Source organism: Erpetoichthys calabaricus, chromosome 4 (assembly GCF_900747795.2).
Source record: "Erpetoichthys calabaricus chromosome 4, fErpCal1.3, whole genome shotgun sequence".
NCBI lineage: Eukaryota > Metazoa > Chordata > Cladistia > Polypteriformes > Polypteridae > Erpetoichthys > Erpetoichthys calabaricus.
This window is the reverse complement of record NC_041397.2, coordinates 248,293,370-248,310,933: the sequence shown is the minus strand read 5'-3', so window position 1 is coordinate 248,310,933 and position 17,564 is coordinate 248,293,370. Positions and strand designations below refer to the sequence as shown.

Sequence of the window (17,564 nt, the reverse complement as noted above, 5' to 3'; positions counted from 1 at the left end):
CACCAAGAACACAGGGACACTGTTGGAAACATGTTAAGGGTAAATTTCGCTAAAACATTAGGAAGTTTTTCTTTACACAGAAAACCAGAAACACTTGGAATAAGCTACCAAGTAGCGTGGTAGACAGTAAGACTTTAGGAACTTTCAAAACTTGTTTTTTTTAGAAGAACTAAGTAGATAGGATTGGTGAGCTTTGTGGGGCCGAATGACCTGTTCTTGTCTAGATTGTTCTAATGTTGTAATTACTGCATGTCACTCTCAAATTTACTTAGTAAGCTGGAACACGTCTGCTTTTGTCAGCTGCAGTAGTGCCAGTAAAGCCTTAGGCCTTTTTTGCAGGGTGTACTGTAAATGAATAGAGGTATTGCTGTTAGATAATAAAACTGTTTTTCTAAATATTAGTATTTTTTCCCAACAGGGTTTAGAAGTTGAGCTCCCTCCTGTGCTTGCGTATATTGATCTTATCCTGCCAAAGGCAGGAAAACTGTTTTCTGTGGTAGTACATCACATGGTGACCCCGAATGAGGTATGTAGAAAGTCTTATTTAATGTATATGAATTTTGGGTAGGCCTGATAATAGATACTGTATTTACAGATTATTGATTAATGTCTTGAAGTAATAAATTGTATGATTCATTGTTTTATTTTATATTAACAAGAAAGATTGTTATGTTGCACTTCTCACACGACGAAGATCAAGTCCCTGGTTAATAAATGAATTGCATAGTTTTAATTTTCATTGTGTCTGTTTACTTTAAATAATATATCAAATATTTAGCAGCATTTCAGTTTATTTCTTCGACTATTTATCATTCAAAGTTTCATTTTCTATGGCACTTTTCCTGTTTAAGATTGCAGCATAGCCTTCCAGTCAGCACTAACAAAAGTTTACGTTATTGTGTAAAGAAATCCCAAGTCGTCCTATGTTGTCTGAAATGTGTACTCCTGCCAGCAGGTCCTAAATCATTTTAAAGCTGTCTATGTCAAACATACTTTCACATGGTATCCTCACCACATAAACACACAGATCTTATCTTTCTAAAATGCCAAATTCATCCATTATCACAAGGAATGATTCCCACAGACCTGCAGAATAAGGTATTTTTGGCCACTCATTTAAGAAATCTAATTCACTTACTATGCATACCTCACAACCACTGAGAGTTTTTTGTTCAAGGATTCAGCCACAACGTTTCTACTGTGGTCTGTTTAAGAATCTGCTGCACTGTTGCTTCTATGTGTATAAGTATACTAATTTGAAAACAAAATCTTGAGATACTTAAACTTTTCCATTTAGGTTAGCTGACCCTAATCCCCAGACCAATTTACCCCAAACACTCCTTCAAGAAAAGGACATTCCACTGCCTTCTGGGAGAGAAACATTATTTTAAATTCCAGTGTGGTAATCTTGACTGCTTCGTACTCCACTATGAACCATTTTAGTGCACTCCAAGAAAACAGTAAGTTGATACAGAACATCATACTGCGTTTACAGCAGACATGCAACAATATGATCCATGTGCAATATCACAAATATAATATATAATCTTGGATACAACCTTAAATTCTGAGTATGAAAATCACAACTTGTTAGGAAAATGAGACATATGATCTGTAAAATTCTAAGATCAAACTCAATATACAATATTAGACTTACTGTCACAAATATGGACACATCTCGTTTCACACAACCATCTGGTGATTGGTTGATGGGTCAGTTCATCACTCATTACATGAGTTTTCAAAATCTATAACCACAGATCTGCATGTAAAGGTAAAATTAACCTCCTTAACATTGTATTTTTTTCCAAAACAACTTGTAAAAAACGTTGCATTTTTTTAGCATGAAAAATTACATTTTTAGTAAATCTCAAAAAGTATAATTATGCAAATAGTAATACAAGGTGAGCCAAAAAGAAGCACTACATTTCAAACATTTATTCTACAGAACACTACAAGATAAAATACATTTCATTACAAGAAAGTGTATGCCAAATTGATTTTTTTCAGTATGTTTTAAAAATGATGTCTTCAAGGTGGTGGCCATCATTAGCGATACACTATTTTAGGCGACTTCTGAACGCTCGCATGACTCGTTCGGCCATTTCAAGGGGAATAGCATTGATTTCCTGGCGAATAGCATCTTTGAGGTTTTTGAGGTTGGTGTGTGTGTATACCTTCGACCTGAGAAAGCCCAACAAGAAAAAATCGCGCGGAGCGAGATCAGGCGAACGTGAAGGCCACTCGACATCGCCGCTCAAGGGAAAAAAAATGTCAAAATGTTTTCAAAACAACTACTTCCAATGTATTTTAGTTGCATAGGTGCACAATTTTATATTAATATTACTATCAAATATAATTTATACTTTTTTTTTTTCATTGATGGAAAGTTACGTTCTTACTATTAACTATATAAAATACAGGGCTGGACGATATGGATTTAAATTGATATTGTGATTATTTTGATCTAAAATATTTTCTCACAATAATGATATGAAATATTAACAAGTCTTTTTCTCAAAATTTAATGACTTCATGAATAGTCATGCCTCAAAGAAACATCTCAAATAACATTTTTTTCCCAACCATTTTTGTTTTATGTCTCTTCTAGATCTTTTTGACACCTTGCCTGCCATGCTGGCATCAGTGTTTGCCAGCCAGTAAACATTACTGTCTCTCTGTTTGACTGCTGTTTTTTCATTACTGCACAAATCACAGATGATAATACATCTACATGTGTATATTGTACATATATATTTTTATGAATTATTTAATTTGGAATGGTTCCAAAGTATGTAATTGCATATAAGGGCTTTTTCTGAATCCAATTATCAAGTCATAGAATAGTGCACAGAGTGCAACAATACGTGTAGTCAAAAATAAATAATGAAACAGAATATTAAATTGCACCAGTAATGAGTATAATACAAAAACTTTACAGTGCTTTTGATAGCTCAAGTTAAGATATTTTTGAAAATGTTATCAACCAGTTCTTGAAATCCATCCATTTTCCAACCCGCTGAATCCGAACACAGGGTCACCGGGGTCTGCTGGAGCCAATCCCAGCCAACACAGGGCACAAGGCAGGAACCAATCCCGGGCAGGGTGCCAACTCACTGCAGGACACCCACACACCAAGCACAGACTAGGGCCAATTTAGAATCGCCACTCCACCTACCCTGCATGTCTTTGGACTGTGGGAGGAAACCGGAGCGCCCGGAGGAAACCCACGCAGACACGGGGAGAACATGCAAACTCCACACAGGGAGGACCCGGGAAGCGAACCCGGGTCTCCTAACTGCGAAGCAGCAGCGCTACCCACTGTGCCACCCAGTTCTTGAAATGGAACTACAAAACAAATCTAACAAAAGAACCCATAGTAAATGAATTTGCATTTATCTACAAGGCACACTGTAAAGTACTGTATGAATAAACTCTGTATCCCAAATGCTGCCACATACCTTGTTTAAATCGTGAATGAATGCTTGCTTAAAAATAAATATATAACTAAAGATAAACATGATAAACATTGTGAAGATGCTGGCTAATATATTTTTACTCTATATACTTAATGTTTGATCACTGATGCACACAACTTGGGAAACGTTACAAATTAAACATTCCAAGGTGGTAAAGTGATGTTACTCAAAATAGCAAGACACAAAGTACAGTAATTACACAAGGACAAAGTGATTATTAAATCAATTAAGACGGCATAACACCATAACTTTAAATAATTCAAGACAGACTTTCTCACGGTCAGTTAGGAAGGTCAGTTAACATGCTACACAAAAGTACAAAATCAAATTAAAATAAAATAGCAGGTAATGCAGTTTACCCCATCACTGATACAGGAACATTTAAAATTCAAAAACATGCACATACAAAAAGTCTGCTGTGTTTATTGCTGCTTATAATGTTAAAGTAGCGGAGGTGGCATAAATTGGATAAATGAGGGCTTAATTACTGCATGCACAGGCCTGGCCTTTTCATATGCATTAGCATGTTTTATCTTTAGATGCTATACTTCTTGAACTGTCATCACTGCCATGGGTGGAGTCAACGTAAACATGCTTAAAAAGAGCAGTTAAGCCTATATTGATTTTATTTCATATTCAGAAGAAGTTGTGGAAAATCATATAAAAGTGTGAACATTGTGATTTTGACTTTTACATATTTTTAATAAATATCAAATCAAAAATGTAATATATTGCCCAGGATACAACATTATATAGTAACATTTTATGAAATATAGATTATAAACATAATATCGGATCAAGCATATTAAACTGTGTGTACTTTTTTCACAGAATATATATAGTACTGCTACCATCTACAGCTGTGTATTTTATGGTTTTATCATGAACTGTGCTCGTGAATGACTTGAAAAGCACAATTAAATAAAATGTATTGTTATTACTGTTTTTATTTTCTGTGAAAGTGCCACTGCTGTGAAACATGCTGCATTGTTCCAGTTCCAAAGAAGGCAGGCACCTTTTCACCTAATGATAACAGATCAGTGGTACTTATGTCACACTATATGAAGATCTTTGAGAGACTGATCCTGGTCTTTGAGTGTTCTTTTGTGTTAGACCACCTGGACCCACTGCAGTTTGCCTATCAGACAAACTTAAATTCTATAATGTAAGGAAAAGTTGTCGCTGAGGCATGACCAGGATTTGAATGTATGCCATTTAAACTTTCCACTGCTCAAGTTAGTACAGTCGCATTACTGAAAATTTCAGAAACTGTACAATTGCATGCTGTGTGATGCAGGCAATCTATAACAGAGTAACACGGTATTCCTTGCTCATTTTATCACAATCTCAAGGGTCTCATCCACTGTAGCTTTTAACTCTTCGAGAGTTATCACAGGTTTCTTGATGACTTTGCTAATGAGCCGTCTTTGAACTTATTCACTCCGTTTTTGTGGACTGCTGTTATACATAGAATTACTGCTGTGCCATAGTGTTAAAAGATTGATTTAACTGTACTCCAGGATATTCAGTGACTTGGACATTTTTTGTATTCATCCCCTGACTTGTGCTTTTCAGTCACCTTTTCACAGAGTTCTTTGAATTCTGTTGTCTTTATTGTGTGGGTTAGGTAGGTAAATTGACTTGCTACTACAATCAATTAAAACGTCTTGACAGGTGATCTTGGTTGAATTAATTAAGTGACTTTTAAAGCCAAATGGCTACACCAGTAATGATTTCGGCATGTTGTATTAAGTTGTGTGACTACATACAGTATGCAGTATTTTTTGTTTTATATTTGTTATTAATAAGCCTGCTGATTAATCACATCTAACACGTGTGATTAACAGGTTAACAATTTCTGTGATTACAGTTTTTCAAAACATCTAAATCCCGTTAACTTCACTGTGCTTCACACATAGTTAATTAAACAGCATCAAATGAATCCAAGTCTATTAATTGTAGTAGCAGTGTAGCACTGCTGCATAAATACTGCATATTGTACAAGTGTCTGTCTTATGAGTAGTGTTTATCACTGCCTGGGCTTACACACATTTAATGTGTGGAAGCTTTCTTCATCCCAGGACTGAGAGCGAGAAGAAAATGATTGACAACATTGCCCGTTGATAGTGAAATTTCCAGACTCTGGTCAGTGACTAATACAAAAATAAAGAGGTTGCCAAAAACAAAGAGAGAATGAAAAACCCATTGTGAGATATCCAATTTAAGCTCAAAGGTTATATTAAGTGGGGAAAAAAGAAAGGAGTTACTAAAAAAAAAAAAAAGCATAACTTGAACCAACCAAAGTAAATCAACACAACTGGCTGAAATAGTATCTTATTTTTCATTGTAGTGTCATTTTAAACACACATAGACAGAATCAATCAAAGTGATGGACTAATTTGCATTGTAATGTGTCGTAAAATAAAAAAGTCACTTTGAGTTATGAAATGATTAGTGTTTCGCTGTTTATTCCATTTGTTCTGTTACTAAAAACTGATCAATAAACTTCTATGGGTAATTTAACATGCCTAGGCAACAGGGTATTAAAACTCTTAGAAGGTAATCACTGAGGTATTTCTGCTTTACAGAAAAATATTAATATGGTTGAAGGAAATACATAAAATTTCAATTTATATGCAGTTAATTTCAGTTAAGTTTTAATCATATGATTGAGACTCAATTTTTTTATCTATTAGCACCCGTGGTAATTCATTTAGTCCACTTTGCAGAGATCTGTTTTCACTCAGACTCTTGCTTTGAGATCTTTTTTCTGCTGAGCGATGTTAAACAAGCCAAATTAAATACATTTTGAATCAATATTATATAACTATAAAATATGAAAGCATTGAAGGGCGTGAATACTTTTTATAGGCACTTAACATTTGAATAACAGCCATGCCCCATACTTTTTTTGGCATCACAGCAGAATAGCTTTATCAGAAACTACTACAAAAATGTGATTTTGGCTAGAAACATTACAGATTGTTTTTCAAATAACTTTATATATTTTTGAATGGCCCAAGACTATCTTTGTAACATCGTGTTTTAAGCTGATAGTCTACTATGGACACAAATAAGATCAGATTTTAAAAAAAATATCATGCATAATGGAATTTCTTGAAGACAGAAAAATTTTTGTTCCACTAACAATAATATTTAAACTGTTTTTCAGGTGTACCTGTCTCCTAGTGATATAAATGATTTATTTTCACTGAGTGATGGGGTACATGAAGCAAGAAATCTGGAAAATGCAACGTTGCAAGGTGTTTTAGATCAGATTAATGAAAAAACGGATACTCTTCCATTTTTTACTGATTTTTGTCCAGGTAGTTTTGTTTTCTTTTCATGTTTGTTTTAGAAGCAACTCACTGTAGAGCTTTGAGACATGCTGATCTTTTTGCATAGTTAAATCAATAACCATAACAGTGTCAATCGAACATGATACAAAAACTAAAGGAGAATATGTGCAGGATACAAAGTGGTAATTAACTAAATGATTTTTTAAAATGCATACTGCAGGAGGGTAGAAACTGTTTGATTTTTTTAGTTTGTGTCTTAATTCTGTGAAATTGTTTGAAGACACAAGAAAACAATACTGGTGTAAATTGATAATGCTGAGTGCTTGTTGTTAATGCATTGATTGATGGCAAGATACTTTTTGTTCTACAGTTTTTGCCATGGAAAATATGCATTTAAAAGTCTTGTGATTATAACTACTAGCAGTGTCATTTCAAACCTTCCAGACATTGATGTCTCTCATTGTTATAATTTGACAATATTCTAATTCTTCTAAGAATTAAACTCCCAGAATGTTCAGCAGTTGACAGCTTTGTTTTGTATCATTCATAATGAAAGGACTATGATGCTTACCAAAGTTACTAATTTCTTTAGTTGTATTTATTTGGGGCACACACTTCATGCAAATATTTATAAAAGAATTTCTGCTGTGCTAGAATTGATTAACACCTCCTAAGTGCCAGTAGTAAAGATCATAAGATTTAGAAATTATAGAAATAAATTTTTATCTAGCTTTTTTTATTGTGGATTATAAAATAATAAAAAAAATTAAAGAATCCCATAAAACAGTGAAATGTCTTATGATGTCATAGTGAATAATACCTTACTGGTATCCAGCAAGACACCATGACATTCATGGCAGCCGGAGGCATCATTTTAGGCACAGGCATTAGTGAAATATCTGTCTGTCCAGAGTGTAAGCACTGTACAAATGCTACAAGGAAATGTTAGCTAATTATTGCTATCATATTCCAGATTTTTCTCAGATTCAGTTCTGGTAATCTGGGGAAATAAATGGCTTGCTTCAAACTATGAGATCCTTGTGGCGCAAATGCTCAGCATATACAATAAAGGAGCTTGTTTGCCCCAGGTCAACTTTCCTATGTAAAGCTGATCTCCAGTAAAACATGTCATTAAATTTTTTTCACAGGTTATCACTACAAACCACATGGGGCAAGTAACATGAGAAAAATGTTATTTCCACCTTTAACTATAATGAACTATGGTAATTTTCAGCAGTGACAACCACCATTTTTCTTGTAATTTTTGTACTGTTTCATATTGTAATGTGGAAGTATTTTGACCCAGTCCTCCTTGAAGAACTGCTTCAAAAAAGTAACATTAGTGGTTTTTCAAACATGAACTACTCTTTTCAGATCCTTGGACAAGGAGCCATTTAGGTGTCTGTCTCCATCTATTCTAGTGTAAACTTGTTTGTGTCTTTTGAAACAGTTTCTTACTGCATTACCCAGCTTACAGACAAACAGCTTTACAGTATTGTGAAAAATTCTCATATAAGGCAAAATTTATCGTTCCTTTAGTTAGTCAGTTTCTTATACAGTAAAGCCTTCCAAAACCATGACACTAATGCTGCTGTTTTTCTAGGGCTTCACCCAGGCTTTAGTTTTTCTTCCTTCTGTTTATTTATTCTGTTGTATATTTATTATATATTTTATGTTATTTATTACACATTACTGTATTTTTAATTCGATTTGTTTTTAGAGGATTTTCTTGTTTACTATTTGTTTTGCAATTTTCTGTTGTCTTCCATTTATGTTAGCTTACTTAGCTATGTATTTTGTACTGCTTGTGTATTTTTTGCACGTTGAGCCTTGGGGGATATGGTCTTCTGACACTGCAGCTGCTGTGCCTGCTTGTGGCCTATCTAAAGGCCTGTGATGCCACAGGCTCATGCTGAGGCATTATCATTCCCTGCTGTTATTTCATTTTCTAACCAGCTTAATCCAGACCAGGGTGGCATGGGGCTGCTAAAGCCTATCCTAGCTAGCATAGGGCACAAGGCAGGATCAAACCCTGGACAGGGCGGCAGTCAATCACAGGCTCATGTTATCTATTTCCTTTTGTAAATTTCAAGTCTTTTGACATTTTTGTTTGGTTCTTCTAGTTTTAGATTATTATTATTATTGTTGTTATTAGTATTATTATTTTATTTATAGAAGCCTTTCAAGGCATTCGGGGACACCTTACAAAACACATTAATAGCAATATTTACAATATAGAATAAATAAAAAAATTACAGTTAAAATAAAACCAGTTAATTATAATTAAATGTATGAGCTAAAATTTATATCAAATTAAGCAAGCTTAAAGAGCTGTGTTATAAGGTGAGATTTAAAGAAAGTCATTGTTAAAGGGGTCTTATGGGAGAGAATTCCAGAGAGTTTGAATTTTTGTTCTACAGGGTGCGCACAAAGTCCATATACAGTAATCCCTCGCTACTTCGCGGTTCACTTTTCGCGGATTCACGACTTCGCGGTTTTTTAAACATAGTACATGTAGTAGTATTTCCTAGTCTAAGAACAACAAAACAAGTTCGGTGACTAAGTGCGTTGTAACACGGGCTGTGATTGTTACATGGGAGGGAGACGACAAATCACAGCTTCCCGCTTTCTAATCGGGCCTGTGATTGGTGCTTTGACTGATGCCTAGATCCCACAGTATCTCTGTGGTGTTATGGGTCCACAGCTCTTCCAGCAAAGGCCGTTTTGTTTTAAATAAATAATCGCCGCGCTCGCGGCTTAGCGAGGGGGCGTGGTAGCTGTAGCGAGCCGCAGGGCGATCTGCAGTGTGGGCGTTTCTCACCTAAGTGCACAGGTGGGAAACTGCCCACATCCATGATTGTTCCTGTGGCTAATGGGCTGCAGCTGCCATGTCCTCCCCGCATATATAGAGAAGTGCGAGCCGGTTAAGGGGACAGGAGAAGTAAAAGAGGAAAAGGAAAGATGAAACGGAGGTTGCAGGAGGAGGCAGGAAGCAGGAGAGAGAGAGAGAGAAAGTCGGTGCGAGCGAACGAGCGAGTGCAGGCTCGTGTGCAGCTGTACAGGTAGCTTGGGTGTACGGCCAACACCCGAGGAGTAGCAGCAGTGGTCGCTCTCGCAGAATATTCTGAAGGGCAAGAGTGACCGGAAGGTGGATGACCGGTGAGGCGAGCCAAACAGCTGTAGCAGGACAGTGTAGAGAAGGTCAGCTGCATTAAGAGCGTCTCGCCTGTTGCAGAGCCTGCATGGGAGAAGGAGGTCAGACGCTGACGCTGTTTTTAAAGACTGCTTTCTGTTGACGTTTTAACTTCGTGTTAAAGGATTGTTATTCTTGTGTATTTTAAACCTCCACTTCACAACTGTTTTAAGGATTATTTATTTAAAGATTTATTGAATGCTCTACTGCACTTTGGACAACTGTTTTGATTCTTTTAACCCCTTAACCGCCCTCTGCCGGATATATCCGGCACCGTTGTTTTATTGCTAACGCCATACTGCCGGAATTATCCGGCACATTTGCCTGTGGTTATATGAATGCCTGGCAAGTAGTATAACTGACGGTTTGGCGTGGGTATTATTACTACGTTGTATTTCGACAAGTCTGTGGTTGTTTTGGCCGGTCATGTGACGTGATTCGCATGTAACAGCTGTGAATATGGCGAAACGTAAACTGACTTCAAGTGAGGCTTTGCAGGCGATTTTGGACAGTTCTGATCATGATTGTAGCAGTTCTGAAGAAGATTTTAGCGACAATGATGAGCAGCAACGTGCGCTGCATGATACTGTGAATGAAGACGCATCGGATGACGGCGATGAGTGGGTGTATCCCCAGCATCTCAACTGGACTGCTGCCCGAGGTGAACTACCTTTTCTGCATCCGTTTGAGGCAACGTGTGGCTTTATTGTTGAAGTAAACAATTACACTGCTGAGCAGTTTTATGAGCTGTTTGTGTCACCTGATTTGATCAGACATTTTGTTCATCAGACAAATCTGTATGCAGCACAGTTTATTGAGAAAAATCCCAATTTACCTCCACATTCCCGTGTTCGTGCTTGGTTTGACACTGATGAAAACGAAATGAAAAAATTCATTGGGATTTTGATGTTGATGGGAATAATCAGAAAACCAGATATTGAGATGTACTGGTCTACAGATCCTATGTATGCAACACCTATTTTTGCAGCTGTCATGACACGTAACCGATTCTCTTTGCTGCTGAAATTCTTTCATTTGAATGACAACAGAAATGAGCCAGATAAGAAAGATCCAAACCGCGACCGCTTGTTCAAGCTACGTCCTTTGATTGATCATTTATTTGAAGCATTTCAGTTGCCCTACATGCCAGGACCGTCAGTTGCAGTTGATGAAAGTTTATTGTTGTGGAAGGGCCGCTTACAGTTTCGACAGTATCTACCATTGAAAAGGGCACGGTTTGGTATCAAGATGTTTTGCTTAGCTGAGAATTCAGGTTACATTTATAGATTTCGTGTATACACTGGCAAAGAGGATCCTATGAGTAGTATTTCAGCAGTGTTGCCAGATGAATGTAAGGACTTTGGACTTTCAGAAAAATGCTGTCGTGTCTGTTCAAAGAAGGGTCAGCGTAGAGACGTCAAGACCTTGTGCTCAAAGTGTCCCAGCAATCCAGGACTTTGTGCAGTTCCCTGCTTTGGCCTGTGGCACAGCAAACTCAAATACTGGGAATGAAACTATGATTGACTGAACTACTTTTGAATTATTTTTGACTGTTCCGTTTTGTAGTAGACAATAAATCCAGAAGCCTGAGAAAAGGTACATTTTGTGTTTTATTATGTGTTTGCCCATTTCTAGAACTTGCACAACATTTAGTGGTCAATACTGCTTGAATAAATGTAAAAAATGTAAAAAAGTAAAAAAACGAAAATTGTTCAGATTTCGCCTGGCGTGGGGAATATTTAGGGAGTTGGCGGTTAAAGGGTTAATAAAAGCGGTTTACTTTACACTGTGCTGTGTGTGAAAAAGAAGCAGCGGCAGCAACTGCCGATCACAATGTTTTTACTGTGCAGCATATTCATCACCATTATCACGTCATATATAGCTACGTGTACTTCGCTATACAGTAAGTGTAAACTTATCTACCAATTTCATATTGCTTAGCAGTTGTCCCTGTTATTAATAGAGTAAAGGGTGGGTTGTAAACAATACAGGGAGGGTTTAAAAACGTCCAAATACACGTTCAATAATTAAATAAATATGGTGTCCCTACTTCGCGGAAATTCAGTTATCGCGGTCGGCCTTGGAACCTATCTCCCGCGATAAGTGAGGGATTACTGTACCCCTATCTTTGGGAGGATTTTGAAAGCTAAGGTTACCTCTTAGGAATCCAAAACATCTGTATGGGTCCCTCCATGATCTCTGCATAGCCAAATGTGCCGCCAGGTTCTCCTGCTCATGTTCTGCAACATTTGCGGGGTGACTTTGTGGAATGCTGCGCGAACCGCATGTTTCAGTTCATCATTCGTGAATAACTGCGCTTCCGCACGTCTTCTTTGATAAACCCCCAGAGTGCATTATCTGGAGTTGAGAGATCAGGGCTTCTCGGAGGCCACGGAAGAGGAGCGGGATTGTTATTTGATCCTTGTCCGATCCAACGATTCCCAAAAACATCATTGAGGCAATCACGCACGGTGATTGTGAAATGGGCAGGTGTCCCGTCTTGTTGAAACCAAACACTGTCAAGGACGCTCTGGTTTCTCAGTTGCGGGATGAGCCAGCCATTCAGCATTTCCAGATAACTGGTTTGGTTAACAGAACCACCAAAGAAATAAGGGCCAAACAAATGCTGTGCTGTCATTCCGGCCCAGATCATCACGTGTGGTGGGCTATGCTCAATTTCTTCAAAGAAATGTGGATTTTCTTTTCCCCAGAAAAACATGTTTCGATTGCGGGAGCTGCGATAAATCGCGCACTCGTCAGAGAACATAACCATTTCCTTCTCAGCATTTGTTGGAAATTGGTGCAGCATCAGATCACAAGCTTCCTGACGTCTGTCCAAGTCGTCATCTGATAACTCGTTAACGGGCAATGGATGCCAACATTTCATTTGCATGTCCTGTTTGATGTGTTTTCGCATTGTCGATTCCGCTATTCCCAACTCAGCAGCACGTTTACGTGTGGATTTCATTGGGGATCGTTGGACAGACTCTGCCACATCTGCACACGTTTCATGCTTTGTGGATGGTCTTCCACTTTGCGGCGCATCTCGGACGCTGCCCGTTGCAAAAACCTTCTTCTCCCACTGCAACAACGTTCTCTTTCTCGGTGATGCCTTCCCAAAATGCACAACAAAGTCATCCATGACATTTTTGATCGATTTCCCGGTAACAGGCCGTTCATGAACCCACACAGTGGCCACCAAATGCTCCTCGATCGTGAAAACACTTGTGTCACCCATCGTTTCGTCTTGGAACAACCGCCACGTTGTTGCAATTTCTTAAGTGGCAGCACAAAACGGGATGCCGGAAACACACCTCTAAATACCGGGAAGACTTGGGCTGGTGTCCACAGGAACCAAATTGTCATGGTTATTCCTGTAAATGCTGCTAAAGATAGGGGTATACGGACTTTGTGCGCACCCTGTATATCTTGGTTTTAGAGATTTAGCTTTGGAATTTCGGTCCTCTCTTGATATCCAATGTGTTTTATTCACCTGTCTTTATTAAATAATAATAATATAATGTTTCTTTTGGGCTAAGGTTTATGATTCCTCTCTCATATGTGTAGGCCTAAGCCTTGTTTTGAGTTTTTTTGCAGGCTTGTTTGAAGTTGTGGGTTCTGAATCATAACCATGGCCATATTACTTAACCACTGATATGAAGTTCTTGCTGTGAAGTGGAGTGCTAGTTTTACATCAACTTCTAACCATGGAAATCTTATACCTAAAATTGAATACAGTTAGAAAAGAAAGTAAATTCGTGGATTATTGTCTATATTTGCAAATGTTCTGCTTTTGGACAATGAGGCTTTGACAGCGGGTTGTAAAATTTTAGAAATAGCTTTGTAACCTTTCTAGATTGCTAGATATTTACAGTTTTTTTTCTTGGCCTGTGAGTTGACAGGTTTAATAGAATGTTAAGACCCCAAATACTTTGGATACACATTTGGCAAGATTGATTTTTTTCAAAAGTGTACCTTTATAATTTCTTTTAATTTGGTATTTACTTCACAGCGGGTTGAATGAAGTACAAAAATATTGTCATGCTGGATCTCTCTGTATGTTTGCTTGACTAATTTGCACATCATACAGATAAATGAAACAATCTAGCATTCTTTTCCTCCTTTCACTCAGAGTTTATATTGATTTATCAAACCATTGAAAAAATTAACGTTATAAAATTAGCTTGGTAGGCTGCCAAATTGCATTACACACATCTGCTTAATTTTTAATGGTATTAACATTTAAACAGTAATTATGCATTTTTTTTCCTTATCTCTTATTACAGGTGCTCCTTGTCTTGCTCAGTTTAGAGATGGGAAATACTATAGAGCTGAGTTGATACGTGTTTTGAATCTCAACCCAGTAAAGGTTCTAGTTAGACATGTTGACTATGGTTCTACTGCAGCCTTGATCACCAGCAGGTATAGAAGAGCATCCTGTTTTGTTTCATACTTTTATATCATTCTTAAGATGATGTACAGTATATTTGATGCTAATCATATTTATACATTTTTTCTCACAGAATATAAACTAGACATGTTTTTCTTGATTACATATCCTTATGCATCTATCTTTTAAATGCACTGCAAATTGTTCTAGATTTTGATTGTTGATTTTTGTAAACTTCAGAATTTAGCGTTTTCCAAAAATATTAATTTATCAGTTATTTTTTTAAATGCAATTTATATTTTATCTGTAAATATCCAAACCACTTAATAGTGTTGAGTGTACATATTTAAATTATAATTAAATACTTACACTTTTAGTTAATAATATGATAGAAAATCAAGCACCTTTTATGTTACATTTACTTTTTAGACTTCGGCAAATCCCAGCTGAGCTTATGAAATATCCACGTCAGGTAGTCAAGGTAATATTGGGAGGATTTAAGCCTCTTCAAAATGATCCTGAACCTGAAAGAATTCTTTATAAGCCTGAATGGAGTATGAAAGCACTGTGGGCAATGATGGATTTATTGCAGAGTAAAGCATTGCAAGCTCAAATTATGGTAGGTTTTCAAAGGTAACGTTTTGAAATCTTCATTGTTTTTGTTAATTATAGATTATAAATTAATTTCATTGACTTAAATTGGTCATCTGTATTTTCCAAGAGTAAACAAACTTAAATTTGCAAATTATTTTACTTTATTTTGAAATTGCTTTGGTCTAGCTCAGTAAACAGAAATATTTTTGATTGCTATTGGATCACTAATGTGAGTGACAGATTTTAAATACCTAAATAATTAAAATTCTCAAACTATCTTAATCCAGTTTAGAGTTGATGGAGGCGGGGGCCTATTGCAGCAGCATCTCAACACAAATTATGACCCAACCTAATAAATTGTGATATGAAGCAAGGCATGATTTCATAACCAGAAAAGTGCTTTTGATTCAAAGTAATACAATGCAAGACGCTTTATCATAATTCACACCTAGCGGAAATCTGCCATAAAAATAAGGGCTATTTAAAATAAGTATTGAAACCACAATTTTAATGGGGAACATTTTAGAGGCATTACCAAATATGGTTGTTGTGCATTCATCTGAATGGCACCGTAAGCTATATTAAGAAAGCTCAGTAGACAAACAGAATGGATACAAAGTAGCCACCACCTCTTTGTGGAATGGCAGTTGAGATGTAGAGCAGCTGCTGCCTAGACTAAACTGCTCAGCTGTGCAGACCACACACAGAACCCAAGCAGCTGAAAGCAGTTTTGATCTGATTGGCCGCTGTTTCCAGTCTGACAGTCACCCGTCGAATTGTTGGTCACCAGCTGCGAACCTGCAACATTTTCTTTTCAAAGACATGCTCAGAAATAGCTTCTTGTTGCTTTGAACATACAATATATTTTTCTGCTGCTGTGCACAAGAGCAACTTTGATGTTTCTGCAAACAATGCACTTCCTAGTGATGACAGCTAAGCACCCAGTCAGCTTCCACTCGGTGTGCCACATCACTGGACTACCCATAGTGCAAATTCTTTTTGGAAAGCCAGTTTTTCCATTCTATCATTCCCCTGTGGAACCACAGATCTCCAGCCACAAATATGTAATGTTTGGATTACAAAAACACTCTCAGAAGCAGTAAGGTAGCTACAGCCTATGCTGAGCACACAGAAGCCAAAAAACTGGAACATGGGATGGTGTAACTGGCTGTGAACACAGGATATGTTGATTATCTGTACCAAACATCAGGAAATGGATTTCAGTAACCAATCTTTCAGGTAGCTGGATGACTGGTGGTCAATAACTACAGTAGCTTATCCCCTTGTTACCTTTTATGGACTGTTGCGGTCTTTGATTTTTCACAGAGGTTCCATAGAGTCATTTCCACTGTTCCTGAATAATATTGATCTTCACAGGGTAGCAGTGGGGTATTGGTACTAGTGGCGTATGAGCGATGGAGGGGTCATCTTTTAATTGCATACATCTTTTTTCTACTTATTTTCCTCAAAAAAAATATTACCTAAAAAAGGAAAATGTGTATTAAGCAGTCAACCCCTATGGGAGAGTTGGTCACTGCATAGACCAAATAAGGACTATGTATTTGGCGGGAGGGGGTGTTTGAAACCCCTAGACTCAATTAGACACAGTTCTGGATGGACAGCCAGAAAAAAGCCATCTTGGAACTATTGAATAGGCTGCCATCTAGATGGACATTGCATAACAGGAACAACACTCAGCAGGGTACAAGTACTAAACAGGTGTGGATCAGTAAGACACAGGTAACTTAAAGGAACAAAAACAAATTCATGCTACTGAAAAATGGCCACCTAAGAACAAAACCTAAAAACCCTGATTTAGGCTTTTCCTGAAAGTCTTCATTGGTCTGCAATTCTTGGCCCCTAACAATAATAGCAAAACTAAAACCTAAGGTACTTTGGTGCACAATCTCCCAAGATTCTACAGTAAGAGAAACTGTACTCCATGTTTTTTTTTAACACTGTAAAAGTAAAAATCTAAACCAGGGAGAGTTACGGCAACATAATCATGGAGAAAAGACGAGGAAAACTCACAGAAGGTGTGCTGCTTCTTCACGACAATACACCGGTTGACATGTCACGTCAATCACAGGCTGCCATCGGTGAATGTGAGTTTCAGCAGCTGAACCATCCACCCTATAATCTTGACCTGGCTCCCTCAGGTTATTTCTTGTTCTGAGTTTTGAAGAAATCTCTCCATAGATGGCGGTTTTCAAGTGATAAAGACGTCAAGGTAGCTGGGATGTCCTGGTTGGAAGGTCAAACACAAGATTTTTTTTCAAAGGGTTTGTCTTTGCAGGAAAAGTGGATGAAGTGTGTGGAGCTCTCAGTGGACTATATTGAAAAATAAAACAAACATTTTTTTGAAAACTTTTTTCTTTCCTACTGAGGTAGATAAATTATTTAACACCGCTTGTAAAATTACTCCACTAGGACTACTTTATGCCTAAGTAAAATATGTTTGATTGATAGGGTTTATTAATTATGTGTGCAAATTGTCTGTTTTTTAGTCACAGGATGAAAAAGTTACAGTACACTTGTTTGAAAATGGAAGTCTCATTCATGAAATGTTTGTCGAAAACGGTTACGCAGAATATATTTAGTGTTTGCAG

The 17,564-nt window shown here is 37.2% G+C and overlaps 1 protein-coding gene across 1 annotated transcript in view; it reads left to right on the top strand.

Moving 5' to 3' along the window:
• Positions 1-17,564, top strand: part of rnf17 (ring finger protein 17) — a 234,783-nt gene extending 217,219 nt beyond the window's left edge. The window contains exons 19-24 of the mRNA XM_051926656.1: positions 419-564; positions 852-900; positions 6,652-6,805; positions 14,258-14,393; positions 14,791-14,980; positions 17,463-17,564. Of these exons, the coding sequence (XP_051782616.1) occupies positions 419-564; positions 852-900; positions 6,652-6,805; positions 14,258-14,393; positions 14,791-14,980; positions 17,463-17,555 (768 nt within the window). The 3' untranslated portion in view covers positions 17,556-17,564. The remainder of the gene's footprint in view (positions 1-418; positions 565-851; positions 901-6,651; positions 6,806-14,257; positions 14,394-14,790; positions 14,981-17,462) is intronic.